At 40.5% G+C, this 21,364-nt stretch overlaps 2 protein-coding genes across 3 annotated transcripts in view; both read right to left on the reverse strand.

The window, feature by feature from the left end:
* The window catches only part of mrpl28 (mitochondrial ribosomal protein L28), a 38,980-nt gene extending 37,909 nt beyond the window's left edge, over positions 1–1,071 (reverse strand). For both annotated transcript variants that reach the window (XR_004560418.1, XM_034169227.1), the window contains exon 1: positions 937–1,071. The gene's annotated coding sequence lies outside the window, so the exon portion shown is untranslated. The remainder of the gene's footprint in view (positions 1–936) is intronic.
* A 2,398-nt stretch (positions 1,072–3,469) lies between these two features.
* Positions 3,470–17,748, reverse strand: LOC117509506. Its single transcript, XM_034169226.1, has 7 exons — positions 17,579–17,748; positions 14,056–14,292; positions 13,689–13,955; positions 11,352–11,672; positions 5,395–5,645; positions 5,111–5,298; positions 3,470–4,992 (listed from the first exon to the last, which is right to left on the reverse strand). The coding sequence occupies exons 1-7, from the start codon at positions 17,634–17,636 to the stop codon at positions 4,689–4,691; spliced, it is 1,626 nt and encodes a 541-aa protein (XP_034025117.1). The 5' UTR covers positions 17,637–17,748; the 3' UTR covers positions 3,470–4,688.
* Between the last annotated feature and the right edge of the window lie 3,616 nt (positions 17,749–21,364).

Consider the following 21,364-nt stretch of genomic DNA (forward strand, 5'->3'; position numbering starts at 1 on the left):
CAAAAAGTTCACCCTTACTAACTTAGAAATTTTGACCCAGGGACCAACTCCAGATGTAGAGACTCTGCCACTGTCATGACCAGACCCTAAACAAGCATATTTTTGATTGTGGGAGGAAACTCCTGCAGAAACATGAACATGCAAACTCCATACAGAAAGGAATGGACAGGAATCAATCCTAGGACCTTCTTGCTGAGGCAACAGCGCTAACCACTAAACCACCATGCTGTCAAATGACCTCTAGTTTTAGGAGACAGTATCATAGTATTTGTATTCCTTAATAATTGATGTAAATTAAGTCCAAGACATATCCAGTGACTTGGAAACATTCATAACTCAAACAAAATGACTTTTCTAAAGAAATGTGGCTGTAAGCGTGGTGAATGTGTTATGTATTATAACACGAGCACATACGTATGTTACCTATACGTATATTATTTTGACCTTGATGTTTTTATTTAATTTACGTGGTGGTGTAGATATTTGTTTTCACTATGTGTTTTAAGGAAATCATTTTAGAATTTTTAATATTAAGAGGCCAGATTTTTTCACAACAAATTAAAAATGTGTAAAAACTCACATGAGGAAATAATTTTTATTGTTTGATTTACAATAATCTTTAAATGCGATAGCTTTGGGTTTTAGACTGCTGATGCACGTTATTATTACGATAAATGCTTTTAAGCACAAAATAATCAAGACTATTTTGACAATTAATTAAACATTAACCTATTGTACAAAATCTCTTATAATAACCACAATTTTACACTGAAAACAAGACAACTGTACTGTTGTGATTTTGTCTTAAATGGTGACAAACATTAAATTTATTTTCTCGTTTCATCTTCTACTGAAATATCAAACTTACAACCATGTGGTTTTATTTGCCGAGACTGGGCTTTCGAAAATCAAAAACACATTAATTCTGTATCTTACCAGTTCCACAGAATAAAACTATCGCGGCACAAGAAAAAACGAGATTTTTTGGTCGCGTCTTGAAAAATCAAGCAAAGGACTTCGCACAAATATCTACGTAGCAACAAGCTAACTTCCGCGTTGACCTTGTCGTCGAGTATCCTGATTGGACGGAGTGCTAGATATTCTCGATGATGATTGGTCTACTCGGTGTCTGTTAATATTTTTTCCGCAGGCAGAACGGAAGTGCTAAGTTGTCACCAAACCGACCAAAACAAGAATTGTATCAGATAGAAACAGCGACTTCGCAAAATAAACATCTTCGCCCGAAAGGTGGAATTGAACCACTCTGCCGCTAAGCAGCTACAGGTTTGAAGCCTGCACCCCGGACCACCGAGGCTCATCCGGGCATTTATTAAGGCTCACTTAAAGCTATATAAAGCACAAACAACATCGACTACTAACTATTATGGTACCAATTGAAATATTAAAGTTTACTCAGATTTATCATGAATATATTATATACTTAAACAAAAAAGACTGTCTTTTTTCTTGCACAATTGTGTCTTATATACATCAGATTGAACAAACGTGTACAGGCATGTACTTGTTATGCAAAAAAGTGTCACTGTGATTGGATACTTTACAACTAAAGGTTGTAAAGTAGCCAATCACGCCACTGAATGTGTTAAAAATGCTGGTTCTGGTTACAACCACAACAGTACTTTCCCTCCTCTTTTCTGTATTTAAAAAATGTTATGTTGAAGTAAAAAGGGCTTAGTCTGTTCACCAATAACTAATGTATTTAATTTTAATAAACTATCTGATTTTATGTAAGGTTTCTAGTGTGACAGTAGTGAGATGTGTAGTAGAAATGACAGATTCAGATCAAGATGGAGGTGGGATTGCATCAAGGATCGGCTGCAAGCCCTTTCTTGTTCTCGGTGGTGATGGACAGGTTGACAGACGAGATCAGTCAGGAGTCTCCATGGACTATGATATTTGCAGATGACAGTGTGATCTGTCGTGAAAGCAGAGAGCAGGTTGGCACTAGTCTGAACATGTGGTGATTCGCTCTGGAGAGAAGTGGAATTAAAGTCAGAAGGAGCAAGGCTGACTACAGTCTTGTATAAAGTACCTCAAAGTGATACTTGAGTGAAAGTACAAGTATCTTACCATAAAATTATTTTGGTAAAAGTTAAAGTCTCCTTTAAAAAATATTACTTGGGTTAAAGACTTCAAGTATCAAAAGTAAATTTCTCATATAAAATGTACTTTAAGTAAAAGTATTAAGTAAAAGTAAAATCCTATTTGAATGGAGAGTGAAACAGCAACATGAAAAGAAAGTCAGTGTGGTGTCTGGAGAAACCAGGAGGGGGCCTCAGCCCCTATAAAAGGCTGGATCCACCTCTGGTGGAGCAGTTGATGTTGGTAACAGGATGAGTGAGCAACAGGTGGATGGAAATACCTGTAAATAAAACTGAAGTCCTTTTTCCTGGGAGAGCCATACACACTTTTCTGTTAAACACAAAATCCAGGCTCTTGCGAAACAGAACAGTCATTTATAGCTACACATTTGTGCCAAATTTAAGGAAAGTTAAAAAAAAAACCTTATGCAAGCATCACCACCACCAACCACTGCAAAGCAACCAAACACAGCACTCTTTGCACTCTCAAATTGAAAACATGGTACTGCTTTTACGCAGTGCTTCTCTGTGAAAATTTCAAATAAAAGGAAACAGTCACACTGGCAAGTTTTGTCAGTAGTGAAGTTTTCCCTTTAAGTGTGTCTTAACTTTAATTTTTTGCTAGAATCAAGTGGGAGTGTGTGCGTCAGCGTGTTTTGAGTGCAGTGCGCAGATGGTTTTCACCCTCGTCTTCCTCTTCCTCAGCGGGGGGCAGATTCAACCTGTCATCTTTTATTTTTTCTTGTCTTTTAAACTTGTTTTATGTCAGACACGGCACTTGATGCTGCAGGGGTAAATGTTGCTCTTCCGAGGTGCACTCCTGTGCTCCAGCTATAGAGGACGTCTCTTCCCTTTATGGCCTACAGCTGCTTTCACCTCTGCAGGCAGACTCAATCAAATTTATTCAGCTTTTATACTGTAGTGATGAGTAATGAAGATGGTTGAAATGTATCGGAGTAAACATATACATTTTATTGAAGAAATGTAGTGGAGTAAAAGTGTCACCAGAAATATAAATAACGAAGTACAAATATGTCAAAATTATGTTTAAGTACAGTAACAAAGTATTTCTATTTTGTTATATTACAACACTGACTGAGTACGTGTGTGACTGAAAGGGACAGCTCAGTTGGAGAATTTCAAATGTCCCAGTTGTTCGGGGTCAGTGCAGGTCCACTTTGTGATTTGGGATATTTTAAGCAGGATGTGCTTCCTGACTCAACTCCAGTTACACATGGACAAACCTGCTCACAGCTCCCGGTGTTCCCAAATGGTTTCCAAGCCAAGTCGTAATTAGGACCTACATACTCTTGCTTCATTTCTGAGGTCTGACAAGATCATGTAGTTAAAAAAAAAGACACACAGTACTGTGATTATATTTTTATTTCAATAAATACACTGGATATGTGCAGGCAGCAGATATGACAGAAAATAACACCTGATACTTTAACTTTGGAACACTTGAAGAAATGCTTCACTCTCAGAGGTCTGACATTCAGATGGTGAATTAATCTAAATTGGGGAAATTTTACATCTTGTATGGATTTTTGCATCATATTTTGGTATCAATGCTGAATATTTGATCCAGTCACAGAAGTAACTCTCCTAGAAGTTTAAGAATCAACATGTGACATGTAAGCCGCACTTTGCTAGAAGGCACATTGGAAACCCAAGCCTAGATTTGATCCAGTTTCCTCTACTTCTCTGCTCCATTCTGACATGGAGCCAGGAGTTGGGGATGCAACAAGGCAATTCCACTGTCACTGACGTTACATTCAGAGAGGAAGCAGGGCTTTTCAAGTGAACAGGACTTAAAACATACAGCCCCTGAGCGTTCCTATATTGTGGAAGACATAGGGACATGGTCTACTTGGTAAGGGAAGGAAACTTTATTGGTGCTTAGTACAAGTTGGTGGTACTCAATACTATGGGCGTGACTGACGTTACAAAAAGCCATCCATTAAGAAAATTCATAAACTCCATTGCAACTTTGTCTTCAAACTATATGGGGTTAACAACTACTGCAATGAAACAAAAGTCAAAGTAAATGCAAAAAAAAAAAAAAAAAAAAAAATCACTGCTTTTTAAAAATGAATTTATTTTCTAATTTACATTTTTCACATTCTCCCAACTTTTTCTGATTTGAGGTTGGACAATTTTGATCATCAGATTTATTGATTTATGTACTGTAGCTGAATGGAAATAGATCCAGTTAAAGCAGCTATACATGATCGTCCCACAGGAAGTGAAACGTGCTATCCAACTTAAGCGCTCACATTTATAAAACGGGATAAAAAACTTTAAAATACCTTAGTTAAATTTCAGTCGCTCTGTTGTAGATCGTAAGACAGTGAAATTAGGAAAGTTTGATGTCTCTCATGTCTTTCTTTACCTGTAACGAGGTTTGCATTATGTTGTTATTTCTAACATGAGATCATTGTTCAAGAACACAAACCCACTGGAGCTGTGGTGTCCCTACTTCACCTCCAGACTTCTTTACATCAATAAAACTGACAAAAACTATTTTCCCAAAACTTTGTTTTGCTGTTTGACTGGAGATGGTCGACGTTGACCTGCTGTTGAACATCAGAGGAAGGCGTTGTTGATGACCAGCGTCTCTTTGTCTGTTTCTCCAGCCGGAGCCTCCAGTGGGTCCCTGCACTCCTCTGCCATGGCGGAACAACACATTTTCCCCCTGCAGGCGTTTCCACAGGAGAGGCTGCAGGCCAGCACTGCGGTCAACGAGAGCGCCTCTCTGTGGATTGCCGGGGAGCCGACAGCAAATTTGTCTTTGGGCGAGGAGCAGGCGGGAAACTCCGGCTGTACAGTGCAGCAGCTCACGCCTGCATTCTGCAACACCTTCGTGACCCCCGACATCACATCAGCACACCTACACGTGCATGCATCAGTAAAATATGACCCAGTGTGAATAAACCGAGCAGGAACTGACAACTTTAACATCAGTGCTGTCAGTTTTCAAATTCAGAGTTTAAATTTTGCAGCTTCACCTGTTTGCTGGAAACCAAGCGTGGCAGCGTATGTGCACAGAGGTCACTGTGCACGAATCCCTCAACTGCCAGACGTGCAGTTCGTGCACAGCCTGCACACCAGGCACACTCAAAATCAAGTGCTGGAGATCAGACACACAGATGTCTGGAGGTGTGGCCTGCATCAGTATCAGACCGTATCTGTGGAGCTGAGGAGGAAAAATCACCATGGAAACCGAATGTTATTCCAGGTTTACAACTAACATTGAAGTTTACCAGGTGTGTCACATACAGTGACGTCTGACCTGTGGAAGAGCAATGGCCAGCAGCACGACCACGGACAGAAGGGACAGTCCAGGATCCAGATAGAGCAGGTGGTCGCAGCAACCTGGACCGAGCAGCAGCATCACCAAGCTGCTGATCAGAGCCAGAACAGACGACCAAAGGTTCTGAGTGACCGTGATGAATGACGGGAGACAAGCTGGACTCAAACTGTCGGGTAATGACCTCTCAGTGGAACAAGATGACATGAAGAGTTCAGCTGTACTTTGACTTTCTGAGAGTTAAACAGAAAACATGACTTTTAGCATTTGAAACAGCTTTCATACACAGAACCATCAGAACTCATGAACAGGGACAGATGGGAAATAATGTCATTATTTTTTTTCTTAAATTGTAACTGTCTGAGGAAAAAACGATGAAAAGATGAGGTGATTCACTGCTGAGTGACTGAAAAGGCAAACTCTCAAACTAAGTGGTTCCTGATACATACTCGTATTTGATGTAATAAATGAGTCAGTTGGACTTCTGTGCCGGTGTAATAGTGCATCTTCCCCCCTGGAAGTCTTACCCCCACCATGGATATCCCTACCCCCACCCCCACCCTGATATCTTGTCAAAACATGCACGCGTACACAGTATTTATAATCATTAATATCCATAATTTTTTTCTATGTTTCCAACTGTCAAAATAAAATTATTAACTATCACTGGAATCAAATTATCCTAAAATCAATTATATGCTATAAAATTGTATCAAAATATTTTGTCCCATACATATTTTTATCTATATAGCGATAACATTTTATGATTACAGTAGTAGTAAATTGATTTTTGCAGGGTAGAGAAGGATCTGTTCTAGGGACGTTGTTGTTTTGAATACATTTGATCTTCACTTATTGTGGGCTCACTTGCCGTGTAGTTCAACACCAGTTGGGACTCTAAAGTTCGACTCATTCTTCATGCTTTCTAAAAATTTAAACCACTTTGCTGTAATATTTAGTGGATAAAAATGATTTGAACATATCTTTATTCATTCTTTCCCCTGTCAAGCTGCTCGCAGCAATCTTCCATTCCAGCTTATTAATTAATCAAAAACCCAGACAGAGCTTTAATTCATTTGAAAGCTTGACTCTTAGTCTTGTCCATCCAAATTGGAAGTCCCAAAAAACAGTTTTATTTGTTATTATCTATCGTCCACCTGGTCATTACTGTGAGTTTCTCTGTGAATTTTCAGACCTTTTGTCTGACTTAGTGCTTAGCTCAGATAAGATAATTATAGTGGGCGATTTTAACATCCACACAGATGCTGAGAATGACAGCCTCAACACTGCATTTAATCTATTATTAGACTCAACTGGCTTTGCTCAAAATGTAAATGAGTCCACCCACCACTTTAATCATATCTTAGATCTTGTTCTGACTTATGGTATGGAAATTGAAGACCCTGAAAAACTCCCTTCTGTCTGATCATTTCTTAATAACATTTACATTTACTCTGATGGACTACCCAGCAGTGGGGAATAAGTTTCATTACACCAGAAGTCTTTCAGAAAGCGCTGTAACTAGGTTTAAAGATATGATTCTTTCTTTATGTTCTCTAATGCCATATACCAACACAGTGCAGAGTAGCTACCTAAACTCTGTAAGTGAGATAGAGTATCTCATCAATAGTTTTACATCCTCATTGAAGACAACTTTGGATGCTGTAGCTCCTCTGAAAAAGAGAGCTTTAAATCAGAAGTGCCTGACTCCGTGGTATAACTCACAAACTCACATCTTAAAGCAGATAACCCGTAAGTTGGAGATTAAATGGCATCTCACTAATTTAGAAGATCTTCACTTAGCCTGGAAAAAGAGTGTTGCTCTATAAAAAAAAGCCCTCCGTAAAGCTAGGACATCTTACTACTCATCACTAATTGAAGAAAATAAGAACAACCCCAGGTTTCTTTTCAGCACTGTAGCCAGGCTGACAAATAGTCAGAGCTCTATTGAGCCGAGTATTCCTTTAACTAGTAATGACTTCATGACTTTCTTTGCTAATAAAATTTTAACTATTAGAGAAAAAATTACTCATAACCATCCCAAAGACGTATCGTTATCTTTGGCTGCTTTCAGTGATGCCGGTATTTGCTTAGACTATTTCTCTCAGATTGTTCTGTCTGAGTTATTTTCATTAGTTACTTCATCCAAACCATCAACGTGTCTATTAGACCCCATTCCTACCAGGCTGCTCAAGGAAGCCCTACCATTATTTAATGCTTCGATCTTAAATATGATCAATCTATCTTTGTTAGTTGGCTATGTACCACAGGCTTTTAAGGTGGCAGTAATTAAACCATTACTTAAAAAGCCATCACTTGACCCAGCTATCTTAGCTAATTATAGGCCAATCTCCAACCTTCCTTTTCTCTCAAAAATTCTTGAAAGGGTAGTTGTAAAACAGCTAACTGATCATCTGCAGAGGAATGGTCTATTTGAAGAGTTTCAGTCAGGTTTTAGAATTCATCATAGTACAGAAACAGCATTAGTGAAGGTTACAAATGATCTTCTTATGGCCTCAGACAGTGGACTCATCTCTGTGCTTGTTCTGTTAAACCTCAGTGCTGCTTTTGATACTGTTGACCATAAAATTTTATTACAGAGATTAAAGCATGCCATAGGTATTAAAGGCACTGCGCTGCGGTGGTTTGAATCACAATTATCTAATAGATTACAATTTGTTCATGTAAATGGGGAATCTTCTTCACAGACTAAGGCTAATTATGGAGTTCCACAAGGTTCTGTGCTAGGACCAATTTTATTCACTTTATACATGCTTCCCTTAGGCAGTATTATTAGATGGCATTGCTTAAATTTTCATTGTTACGCAGATGATACCCAGCTTTATCTATCCATGAAGCCAGAGGACACACACCAATTAGCTAAACTGCAGGATTGCCTTACAGACATAAAGACATGGATGACCTCTAATTTCCTCTAATGGAGTCATTTTTGAGATCAGGATATGTCATTCAAAGCGCATATTAAACAAATATGTAGGACTGCTTTTTTGCATTTATGCAATATCTCTAAAATTAGAAAGGTCTTGTCTCAGAGTGATGCTGAAAAACTAATTCATGCATTTATTTCTTCTAGGCTGGACTATTGTAATTCATTATTATCAGGTTGTCCTAAAAGTTCCCTGAAAAGCCTTCAGTTAATTCAAAATGCTGCAGCTAGAGTACTAACGGGGACTAGAAGGAGAGAGCATATCTCACCCATATTGGCCTCTCTTCATTGGCTTCCTGTTAATTCTAGAATAGAATTTAAAATTCTTCTTCTTACTTATAAGGTTTTGAATAATCAGGTCCCATCTTATCTTAGGGACCTCATAGTACCATATCACCCCAATAGAGTGCTTCGCTCTCAGACTGCAGGCTTACTTGTAGTTCCTAGGGTTTGTAAGAGTAGAATGGGAGGCAGAGCCTTCAGCTTTCAGGCTCCTCTCCTGTGGAACCAGCTCCCAATTCAGATCAGGGAGACAGACACCCTCTCTACTTTTAAGATTAGGCTTAAAACCTTCCTTTTTGCTAAAGCTTATACTTAGGGCTGGATCAGGTGACCCTGAACCATCCCTTAGTTATGCTGCTATAGACTTAGACTGCTGGGGGGTTCCCATGATGCACTGAGTGTTTCTTTCTCTTTCTGCTCTGTATGCACCACTCTGCATTTAATCATTAGTGATTGATCTCTGCTCCCCTCCACAGCATGTCTTTTTCCTGGTTCTCTCCCTCAGCCCCAACCAGTCCCAGCAGAAGACTGCCCCTCCCTGAGCCTGGTTCTGCTGGAGGTTTCTTCCTGTTAAAAGGGAGTTTTTCCTTCCCACTCTCGGCAAGTGCTTGCTCACAGGGGGTCGTTTTGACCGTTGGGGTTTTTACGTAATTATTGTATGGCCTTGCCTTACAATATAAAGCGCCCTGGGGCAACTGTTCGTTGTGATTTGGCGCTATATAAATAAAATTGATTGATTGATTGATCGTCCAGTGAGAATCACACTGTTTCAAATAATCAGATTTGTCAGTTTCATGCTACATTTATATTATTCTTTTGATTCCTATCTGCCACTCTTTCTTTACATACTATTATGTCTGTGTGTATGTGGTTGTGTGTGTGTGCACTGTGAATATTTTATGCAAAACTAAATTGGAGTATTTTCCATCACATCACATATTTCAGGTTTTCAGTCAGGTCCATATATTTGTAGAATATATTTGCAAGGGGGATTTAAAGATACTTCAGAATAGAAAATATTACTATAGTAGATAGCTACAGATACATACAGAAAGAATACCAATATTGTTCACCATCAATCAAACTGCTTCATCTGTGACCACAAAACATCCATAAAATATAGAGTTTAAAGGTTACTCAATCCTGATTGGCCCTTATCAAGGTTTGAGTTAATCAGTGCTGCCCTGTAGGATTTTTTTTAACCTTTATTTAATCAGGATAAAACTCACTGAGATTAAGAATCTCTTTTTCAAGAGTGTCCTGGAGTTACATACACAGTTATAATATTTACATAGAAAACAGACACTTGAATGAGATAATACATCACAAAATATATAATATAATAATAATATAATATAATACATCCACACACACACCTCCCCCAGCTCCTCCGGGGGAACCCCAAGGCGTTCCCAAGCCAGCCGAGAGATGTAGTCCCTCCAGCGTGTCCTGGGTCTTCCCCGGGTCCTCCTCCCAATGGGACGTGCCCGGAACACCTCTCCAGCGAGGCGTCCAGGGGGCATCCGGAAAAGATGCCCGAGCCACCTCAACTGACTCCTTTCAACGTGGAGGAGCAGCAGCTCGACTCTGAGCTCCTCCCGAGTGACCGAGCTCCTCACCCTATCTCTAAGGGAGTGCCCAGCCACGGGAACTCATCTCGGCCGCTTGTTCTCGCAATCTCGTTCTTTCGGTCATGAGCCAAATCTCATGACCATAGGTGAGGATCGGAACGTAGATCGATCGGTAAATCGAGAGCCTTGCCCCCCTACTCAGCTCTCTCTTCACCACGATGGTCCGATACAGCGACCGCATCACTGCAGATGCTGCACCGATCCGATTATCGATCTCACGCTCCATCTGTCCCTCACTCGTGAACAAGACTCTGAGATACTTAAACTCCTCCACTTGAGGCAAGGACACTCCACCAACCTGAAGAGGGCAAAGCACCTTTTTCCGGTCGAGAACCATGGCCTCGGATTTGGAGGTGCTGATTTTCATCCCAGACGCTCGCGCGCGAGTGCCTGGTGGTCGGGCCTTAGCCCATGGGGCCCAGCCGGGCTCAGCGACGTGGGCCCGCCCTCCTGTGGTTTCACCACCTGCAGAGGGGGCCATGGGGGTCGGGTGCAGAGAGGACTGGGTGGCGGTCGAGGGCGGGTGGCCCGGCGGCCCGGTCCATGCTCACAGCCCCTGGCTGTTGAGATAATACAATCAGGTAAAACATCTACAGGTCAGAGCCATCAATAGAGATTTAAAAGTGTTAAGTGGCACTAGTGCTTTCAGTCTAAACTCATTTTGGAGTTAATTCCAAAAGTGGAATGTTGGAATGTTGCCTGTCAAGGGTGGGGGGAAAATTTCCAGGGTGGGTGGGGGTTATACTGTTACACCGGTCATCACAAACCCCTTGTTTGAGCACCAGGGTGTTCATAAGTACACTTGGTCAAAGGTTGATGGTTGGTTTTGTAATTGTGTCATCAGACTTGCGACCAAGTCTGCATGTACACAGCAAGTTTGGTGGAAATGGGTTCAAGCTCCGAGGTGGGTGGAGGAGTGGAACAATGAAAGGCAAACAAACAAATGTTTCTCAAATTAAAATGTGATGCTACAAAGAAGCAAAAAACAGGCACAACCTTTCACATAACCTCCTCTGTGGCAGTTATGTGCTCTGGATATTTTTTTTGCAGGTGTGACTTTTTCCCACAGGGGGACTTACTGAGACATCTGATGTAGGTATTGTCTTTACACCAGGCTGACTGAAGCCCATATGTGCAGGTTTTCATATCTGAGACTCTGCTCACTGCTTCACAGTCCCAGCGGTCCCAGGTGGTTCGGGTTGGTTCTGTCTCTCCGGCTGCCTTACACAGGTGAACCCCCAGCTGTGGGTCTGGGGTTTGGGCGTTTCGGTCATGGTCACTGGATGACTCCAGGTTACAGATGGCGAGCATGCCGTTATGGAGCGAGCTGTTCACAGTGGACTGGACCTCTAGGACTCGTTCCTGCTTGGCCTGGGAGTCAGCTTCATCTTCAGCAGAGACTGTGGGAGACGAAGACAGGAATGAAAAACAAAGGCCTTGCAGCTGAATAAACACTTGCAACTACTTCAAAGTGAGAAGATGAGTTTTATCATCTGCTAGAGCTGGACAATGACACTGCAGGTTCTGTGGAGGAATGTTCTGGCAAAAACCTGTGATTGAATCCTTTGCTGCTCTGATTAGCCAGATCTCGTGTTAAGTGTCCCCGAGAAAAGCAATGAACAATCAGTCGCCCCCTAGTGTGCAGGTCAGAATCTCTCAGATAAGTTTGTGGAATCAGTGAGTGAATGTGAGTTTGAAAACGCTGCACATCGAAGGCACAAATGCACTTTTAACTACACGCTATCACCTCTATCCTGAGTTGTTTCAAGCGATACAATGCCTGCAATTCCTGCATCAACCACTGCAGCAGAGGCAGTATAATCAAGGTAGTAGCATGAGGAAAAACAGGCCAGTATCTGGCCTAAATCAGGCCGGTTGTCCGGCTATTCAAGTCCAACAAAACAAAAATTGCTATGGGTGGAAAGATGCATCTGCTCCACGATTTGATACATTTCACCATAAACCAGTAACAATACAATACATATCATGTTACATAATTGCGTTACTGTTCGCACTAATTATGCAGAAAATAATCTTGGTGAATCTTTAACTTAAAAAAAATTCTGAAATATAAACTACAATACTTGATGTTCCTATTTGTAGGGGATTGCCTGTTGGGGTGAAAAATTGTTTTGGACCTTGAGTGCCCTGTGGCTGCTACAGTAACCATGAAGGCCCAGCAGAAGCCCTGAAGACAAGATGGCAAACGGGGCTCTGGTGAAACAGGAAGTCCTCAGCGGCAGATCAGGCGGAGGAGGTGATGGCTGTGATGGCATTTAAAGGTCCTCTAACCTCATTCGTCTGGGATTTCCCAGCCATAGGACCAAGTTAAGGATCTGTCAGGGCCGTATGTTTATCGGCGTGCAACCACATTCCCACGTTAAACAAACCCATGCACAGGTGTCTCCAGATCAACACTGGATGCAGATTTCCTACGCTGCACTTTTCGGTCAGAAACAGTGTGCAAGACTGGACCTGTTCAGTCATCTCCGCTTTCACCATCCCGTCTGGTTATCAATCAAGAGACAATCTTCCTGGCCACCGAGGGATTGCCACAATGACGATTTTGCAATAAACAAATACTTCTATAATTTTTTTTATATAAATCATTTCTGATTCTTCTGAAATGGTCATTATTACATCCACCATGGATGTAATAAAATCATTGGTGTTCATTTATTTATTTGTCTGTCTTTTAGCAGGATTACATCAAACCTACAGCACAGATTGACAAAATTTTCACCATGGATAGATATTAGGGCATCGAAGAGTCCGTTAAATTTTGGAGGTGATTTCACTTTATATAGTCTTTGAAGGATTATGTCAAAAACTACTTCACTTATTCTCACCAAAGTTTCACAACAGATAGATATCAGGCCATGGAAGACGCCACTGAATTTTGGAGGTGATCTGGATCCTGGGTAAAGATTTTACTTTATATAGTCTTTGAAGGATTATGTCAAAAACTACTTCACTTATTCTCACCAAATTTTCACCACAGATAGATATCAGGCCATGGAAGACTCCACTGAATTTTGGAGGTGATCTGGATACGGATTCTAGATCAAGATTTCACTTTATATAGGCTTTAAAGGATTACATCAAAATTACTTCAAGGAGATGATCCGGATCCAGATTGGCGGACATCAGAAATCTTGGATTGCTCATTTCTTCCATGTAGTGAATGACTTTTTATGACACTGTGATCGTCATTCCAAAAACCAAAACGATCACATACGTGATTTATTGTTCCACCTCTAAAGAGCGAACAAAGCTTTGATGAGAAACTGCAAGTTTGACCTCAGTTACGTCACTGCGCAGCCCAATGGTGTGCACGCTCTGACCTGACCTGAGCGTTTGACTCATCCAGACTTGAACATGTAATTTACCATTTCACTGTTAACTTGTTACTTTACCTTTACCGCTCACTTCGAGGTCAGATTTGGTTTCCTTGTCGCCCATCTGCTGACCCAAGCTCAGCCTGAGCATCAGCATCTTCTGGAGCAGACTGAATGTTGCAATCACCACGGGGACAAGGGGGCGCTGTACTGGGTGTGGATGTTGGATGAAGCAGAGGATCTCCATACAGTAAGCAATAGACAGAAAGTTGAGGAAGAGAGCAGAAATAAAAAAACCCACAGTCTGAATCCTGGTGTTTCTGTAAGACAGACCACAGTGGAGGGCTGCAGGAGCAGGAGGAGGAGGAGAGGAGGAGCTGATGAGAAGTAGTTGGAGTGTGACCATTGAGGGTAGACCCATGTGCGACAGTGTGGATGGACAAACCAGCAGAAGAGGTGGAAGGTCGCTGTGATAAAGAGGAGTTGTCACATGGAGGAGATGGTGCAGCTTTTTGGATGCTTGCAGGAGGAGGGAGAGCCATGCGTATGAGGAGGTACAGTGTGTGGAACCCGTCCACCATGGTGATAAGGGACTTACAGAGCTGACTGATGATGACCTCACACATCAGGAGCAGCACGGTCACTCCCAGCATGCACCTGTTTAACACCCTCATATCTGCAACTGATATCCGACAGTAGCGCTTAAACCATTATTCAGTTCATTAACATCCAAACCTGCTGTGATAATTGGTTACAATTTTTTCTGCACAACCCTCTGCATCACAAATCACACCCCAAACATATTTCTGAACTGGCTGCATCACTTTGATTTTACTGTCAAAATATTTTGGACATAAAGAAAAAAAAATTGTTTTGCATCTGTTTGTCTATTTTAAAAATAAATATGTTCAATTGCTGGCCCATTACTGAAAATGCAGCTAGGAGTCACTTCTGCAGAGTCAAAACTGCAATTTCAAACTAGCTGCAGGAAAAGTTTTTAATTTAAGATCAAATGTAAAACTAGAGTTTCTGTAATTACTAGTGATTGAGATCTGAGAAGATTTTGAATTTTGTTGCTTTTGGCCTCTAAAATGATTTCAGATGTAATGGTTCGGGACAACTTGGTTGAAACTCTGTTTTATGGCATATACAATGTTTTATGACTGATCATAAACAATATGAGGGTGCTGAATTCAAATGTGACTGAGGGCACTTTGAAATTGAAATATTCAAGATGGCTTCCAAGATGGCTTCCATTACAGCTCCACATCACAAAATCACTTATATCTTGGCATCTAATTGACGTAGGAACACAATTTTTGTGTCTCCACTTAGGTTTATGTGGTCAAGGAAGCCATTGGAGTCTTTGCCCTTTACATAGAATTAATATTTTATCTGGCTGGGATATTTGGTATGTCATTATGCATTTATATACGTAAATCGAGTTTATCAGTGTACATACTTCTGCTTCAGTACTCAAAACTTTTAAGTGAACATTTTTGGTTTAACAGAACTGTAAAGACCATTCTATATTTTCTATACTGTAATATCCAGCAGAGACAAGCAACAAATATGACCAAGGCAATAACAACAAAACAGTGACTGTCCACAAAGAAGAGAAGCATTCTTACATTCAGTCAGACAATGCTGATAGATATAAACGGGAAAGAGTGGTTGGTTCATTGGTTCATTCAAAACATGCATTGCTCCATTTGATACTTCAGAAAGTGTTATTGTAAGCCATTATTGGGAAGGTGTCTCCACATGTAATCAATGTGGACAAATCTGCAGAGACTGGTCAGCAGAAAATGCGTGACTTTGAATCTCACTGTGCAAAAAAAAAAAAGAAAGAAAGGTGGCCGCAATTTCATTCTTCCAAGAACAGTGAGTGTTAAACTTGGAAATCACCACACTCATTTACACGAGAGTCGTTGGTTTGCAAAATGTCTGTGACATGAACATACAAGTGCTGTTAAAGTGCGAACTGGTTGTGTTTTGGCCATCAAATGGAACTGTTGAAACTTTCATTAAGGATATGTTTCAGCATCTAAATAATATGCTTTAAAAGTGTAGCATCTACTTGGTTTTTGATTGATAATTTGACAACAGTATTAAAGCATCCACCACCTCTGTCACTCTGGATCCCTTTACCAACTCAGAAAGTGGTTCTGACAGAAAACCCAGATAAGATCCATGCAGCTCAGAGCTGATTTGTAGCTACTGGAAAGATGATCAGACCCATTTGAGCTTAATTTGGGACACTGTAATTTGAGGCAAGACCACAAAACAACCCACGAACAAGCTGATGCCATAATTGTTGACCAAGTGCTTCAATTGACCTCTGGTGGACTTTGATAGAATCCATGAAATCTGTGATAACAAAGATGTGTTTGTTCTGCACACATTCGCTCTGGATGTGACAGTGTGTCCAACTTTTGGGGTTAGGAAAGGCGACTGTGACCAAAACCACGAGAACAGGACCTCACCTTGACAAACTGGGTAACACCAAGTCCAGCACCCATGATGTTCTTTAAATCAAATCAAATCAATTTTATTTATATAGCGCCAAATCACAACAAACAGTTGCCCCAAGGTGCTTTATATTGTAAGGCAAGGCCATACAATAATTACGGAAAAACACCAACGGTCAAAACGACCCCCTGTGAACAAGCACTTGGCAACAGTGGGAAGGAAAAACTCCCTTTTAACAGGAAGAAACCTCCAGCAGGCTCAGGCAGGGGCTTTAAGCGCCAGCATTTGTTGCTTTGTGCCACAAATCTAATCCCATGTCAGGTAGTATAATGTGAGGAACATATGATGTTTGGACGTGCAAAACCTCAAAGAAAAATCTGGCAGCGGCACAATGTAATCAGTTACTGAATACAAAATACAATACAGCTTGAACACTGCTCAATTATTTAGTGTAATCTGAATACTTTTGAAATATTTCAAAATCAGTTACAGAAAATGATGCACTTCATATTAAAAATGGTCATAAGCACAAACTGTAAATTTAATTATAAATTTAAAAAAGTACAAATTTTAGAAAATGGATGGATGCTTTTGAGATACTTTGTTTCAATTTATATTTTACAGTTTCATGTAAAAAAAAAAAATGCTTGTGGTTGTGTCCACTTTTTGTATGAAGTGCATCATTTTCAGCAATTTATTTTGAAATACCATATTTTCCAGAGTATAATTTGCATCTTTTTTCTAGTTTTGGAGGTCTTGCGGCATACTCCACAAAATACCGTAGTTCAAAAGTCATCTAAAAGGAACCCGATTGTATTGTTTTTTTGTATTCAGTAACTGATTACATTTCAGTCCAGATCCCACCCAGATTGACACTCTGAATTATGGCTGGATCCTGTTTGTATTCCATAATAATTCATGCAAATGAATTCCGAGATAGTCTTCGAACAGTTCATATGTTCACTCCCTGCCTTGTTGAAAGAAAATTCTGTAAAAGTGATAATTTGCAGTTAAAATAATCCTTATATTTAGTTTGTCTGACTTTTGAACACATCTCGACTGTTTTGCGCACAGGCAAGGCTACAAAAAGTGTCACTGTGCAAATACTTATGGACCCAAATGTAATATAACATCATACTATCTCAAAGAGATCAAAACTGAAAATGAACACAACCCAAGTGAAAATAAAACTAAATTGACAAAGAAACAAAAATCAAACCAAACACACACCTCAGGCTGAATAAAACAAAGGACAACACACAAATAATGTGAAAGAGGAGGAAAACTAAAGAGGCACACAGTCGAGTGCAAACAGAGAAAACACTCAGGATCGGACAGAACCACAAACTAAACGGGAGTCCTACAGCCTGACTGAGCATCAGTCAGCCAGTCATGCACACATAAATGACTAAAACAACATGCACATGCAAAACAAAATGCTGCACGTTCAATCACAGTCAAATCTAACAAAGTCTCAGCTTAAACCGTTTCATTACCCTGGGAAAGTGGACGAGCTCTGGCCAACCGTGAGACACGAGTGTGTGGAGAAGTCATTCAGCGTTTGTCCACACTCCTCTAATCTCAGTCATGTGAGTCAAGACAGGGTGGGCCAGAGGAGAGAAGCTTGGTGTGCCGGGATCGTCCTCACTTATCCTTCTTCACCCGCTTATCTCACATCCCAAAGCAACCAGGTCTGAAGGCAAGTCTCCGCAAAATATTCAGAGTCTTTCAGATTTATTATAATGTAGAAGGGCGGCGGAGCTGAGAAACAAACAAGACCCACCGTTGCTTTTGACAGAACATCTCGGTATCATCTGCTCTGATGGGGGGTTGGCACTTGATCCTCCTGACAATGATCTATTACTTGACCTTGAGTGTGACTAACACTCACGGGTATGATGACACTGCTCGTCTCCTTCAGAACAATTTGGATCCATCAAATGCAAACTGTCCAAAACTCACAACACAACTAAGTAGAACCTGCCTGTCTCCACTTTCCTTAACTCCCGTTTTCCATGGAAATTGACCAAAAAAGGGCCCTATCTTGATCTGTATTGCATGGGGTCAAGAGTTATCAGTGGCCAAGGCCATTGTAGCTCTTTTTTGTTTGTCACATTCAGAATTTTCTGGGACTGCATTTGCCCAGATTTGAAACCAAAAATAGTTGCCTCTAGGGACTAGTGTCTACACATCAATCAATCAATCAATCAATCAACTTTTTTCTTATATAGCACCAAATCACAACAAACAGTTGCCCCAAGGCGCTCCACATTGCAAGGCAAGGCCATACAATAATTATGAAAAACCCCAACGGTCAAAACAACCCCCTATGAGCAAGCACTTGGCCACAGTGGGAAGGAAAAACTCCCTTTTAACAGGAAGAAACCTCCAGCAGAACCAGGCTCAGGGAGGGGCAGTCTTCTGCTGAGACTGGTTGGGGCTGAGGGAAAGAACCAGGAAAAAGAGATCGATCACTAATGATTAAATGCAGAGTGATGCATACGGAGCAAAAAGAGAAAGAAACAGTGCATCATGGGAACCCCCCCACAGTCTACGTCTAAAGCAACATAACCAAGGGATGGTCCAGGGTCACCCGATCCAGCCCTAACTATAAGCCTTAGCGAAAAGGAAAGTTTTAAGCCTAATCTTAAAAGTAGAGAGGGTATCTGTCTCCCTGATCTGAATTGGGAGCTGGTTCCACAGGAGAGGAGCCTGAAAGCTGAAGGCTCTGCCTCCCATTCTACTCTTACAAACCCTAGGAACTACAAGTAAGCCCGCAGTCTGAGAGCGAAGCGCTCTAATGGGGTAATATGGTACTACGAGGTCCCTAAGATAAGATGGGACCTGATTATTCAAAACCTTATAAGTAAGAAGAAGAATTTTAAATTCTATTCTAGCATTAACAGGAAGCCAATGAAGGGAGGCCAACACGGGTGAGATATACTCTCTCCTGCTAGTCCCCGTCAGTACTCTAGCTGCAGCATTCTGAACCAATTGAAGGCTTTTTAGGGAACTTTTAGGACAACCTGATAATAATGAATTACAATAGTCCAGCCTAGAGGAAATAAATGCATGAATTAGTTTTTCAGCATCACTCTGAGACAAGACCTTTCTGATTTTAGAGATATTGCGTAAATGCAAAAAGGCAGTCCTACATATTTGTTTAATATGCGCTTTGAATGACATATCCTGATCAAAAATAACTCCAAGATTTCTCACAGTATTACTAGAGATCAGGGAAATGCCATCCAGAGTAACGATCTGGTTAGACACCATGCTTCTAAGATTTGTGGGGCCAAGTACAATAACTTCAGTTTTATCTGAGTTTAAAAGCAGGAAATTAGAGGTCATCCATGTCTTTATGTCTGTAAGACAATCCTGCAGTTTAGCTAATTGGTGTGTATCCTCTGGCTTCATGGATAGATAAAGCTGGGTATCATCTGCGTAACAATGAAAATTTAAGCAATACCGTCTAATAATACTGCCCAAGGGAAGCATGTATAAAGTGAATAAAATTGGTCCTAGCACAGAACCTTGTGGAACTCCATAATTAACTTTAGTCTGTGAAGAAGATTCCCCATTTACATGAACAAACTGTAATCTATTAGACAAATATGATTCAAACCACCGCAGCGCAATGCCTTTAATACCTATGACATGCTCTAATCTCTGTAATAAAATTTTATGGTCAACAGTATCAAAAGCAGCACTGAGGTCCAACAGAACAAGCACAGAGATAAGTCCACTGTCCGAAGCCATAAGAAGATCATTTGTAACCTTCACTAATGCTGTTTCTGTACTATGATGAATTCTAAAACCTGACTGAAACTCTTCAAATAGACCATTCCTCTGCAGGTGATCAGTTAGCTGTTTTACAACTACCCTCTCAAGAATCTTTGAGAGAAAAGGAAGGTTGGAGATTGGCCTATAATTAGCTAAGATAGCTGGGTCAAGTGATGGCTTTTTAAGTAATGGTTTAATTACTGCCACCTTAAAGGCCTGTGGTACATAACCAACTAACAAAGATAGATTGATCATATTTAAGATTGAAGCATTAAATAATGGTAGGACTTCCTTGAGCAGCCTGGCAGGAATGGGGTCTAATAAGCATGTTGATGGTTTGGATGAAGTAACTAATGAAAATAACTCAGACAGAACAATCGGAGAGAAAGAGTCTAACCAAATACCGGCATCACTGAAAGCAGCCAAAGATAACGATACATCTTTGGGATGGTTATGAGTAATTTTTTCTCTAATAGTCAAAATTTTGTTAGCAAAGAAAGTCATGAAGTCATTACTAGTTAAAGTTAATGGAATACTCAGCTCAATAGAGCTCTGACTCTTTGTCAGCCTGGCTACAGTGCTGAAAAGAAACCTGGGGTTGTTCTTATTTTCTTCAATTAGTGATGAGTAGAAAGACGTCCTAGCTTCACGAAGGGCTTTCTTATAGAGCAACAAACTCTTTTTCCAGGCTAAGTGAAGATCTTCTAAATTAGTGAGACGCCATTTCCTCTCCAACTTACGGGTTATCTGCTTTAAGCTACAAGTTTGTTAGTTATACCACGGAGTCAGACACTTCTGATTTAAAGCTCTCTTTTTCAGAGGAGCTACAGCATCCAAAGTTGTCTTCAATGAGGATGTAAAACTATTGACAAGATACTCTAACTCCCTTACAGAGTTTAGGTAGCTACTCTGCTCTGTGTTGGTATATGACATTAGAGAACATAAAGAAGGAATCATATCCTTAAACCTAGTTACAGCGCTTTCTGAAAGACTTCTAGTGTAATGAAACTTATTCCCCACTGCAGGGTAGTCCATCAGGGTAAATGTAAATGTTATTAAAAAATGATCAGACAAAAGGGAGTTTTCAGGGAATACTGTTAAGTCTTCTATTTCCATACCATAAGTCAGAACAAGATCTAAAATATGATTAAAGTGGTGGGTGGACTCATTTACTTTTTGAGCAAAGCCGATAGAGTCTAATAATAGATTAAATGCAGTGTTGAGGCTGTCATTCTCAGCATCTGTGTGGATGTTAAAATCGCCCACTATAATTATCTTATCTGAGCTAAGCACTAAGTCAGACAAAAGGTCTGAAAATTCACAGAGAAACTCACAGTAACGACCAGGTGGACAATAGATAATAACAAATAAAACTGGCTTTTGGGACTTCCAATTTGGATGGACAAGACTAAGAGACAAGCTTTCAAATGAATTAAAGCTCTGTCTAGGTTTTTGATTAATTAATAAGCTGGAATGGAAGATTGCTGCTAATCCTCCGC

Source organism: Thalassophryne amazonica, chromosome 4 (assembly GCF_902500255.1).
Source record: "Thalassophryne amazonica chromosome 4, fThaAma1.1, whole genome shotgun sequence".
In the NCBI taxonomy this organism is placed as follows: domain Eukaryota; kingdom Metazoa; phylum Chordata; class Actinopteri; order Batrachoidiformes; family Batrachoididae; genus Thalassophryne; species Thalassophryne amazonica.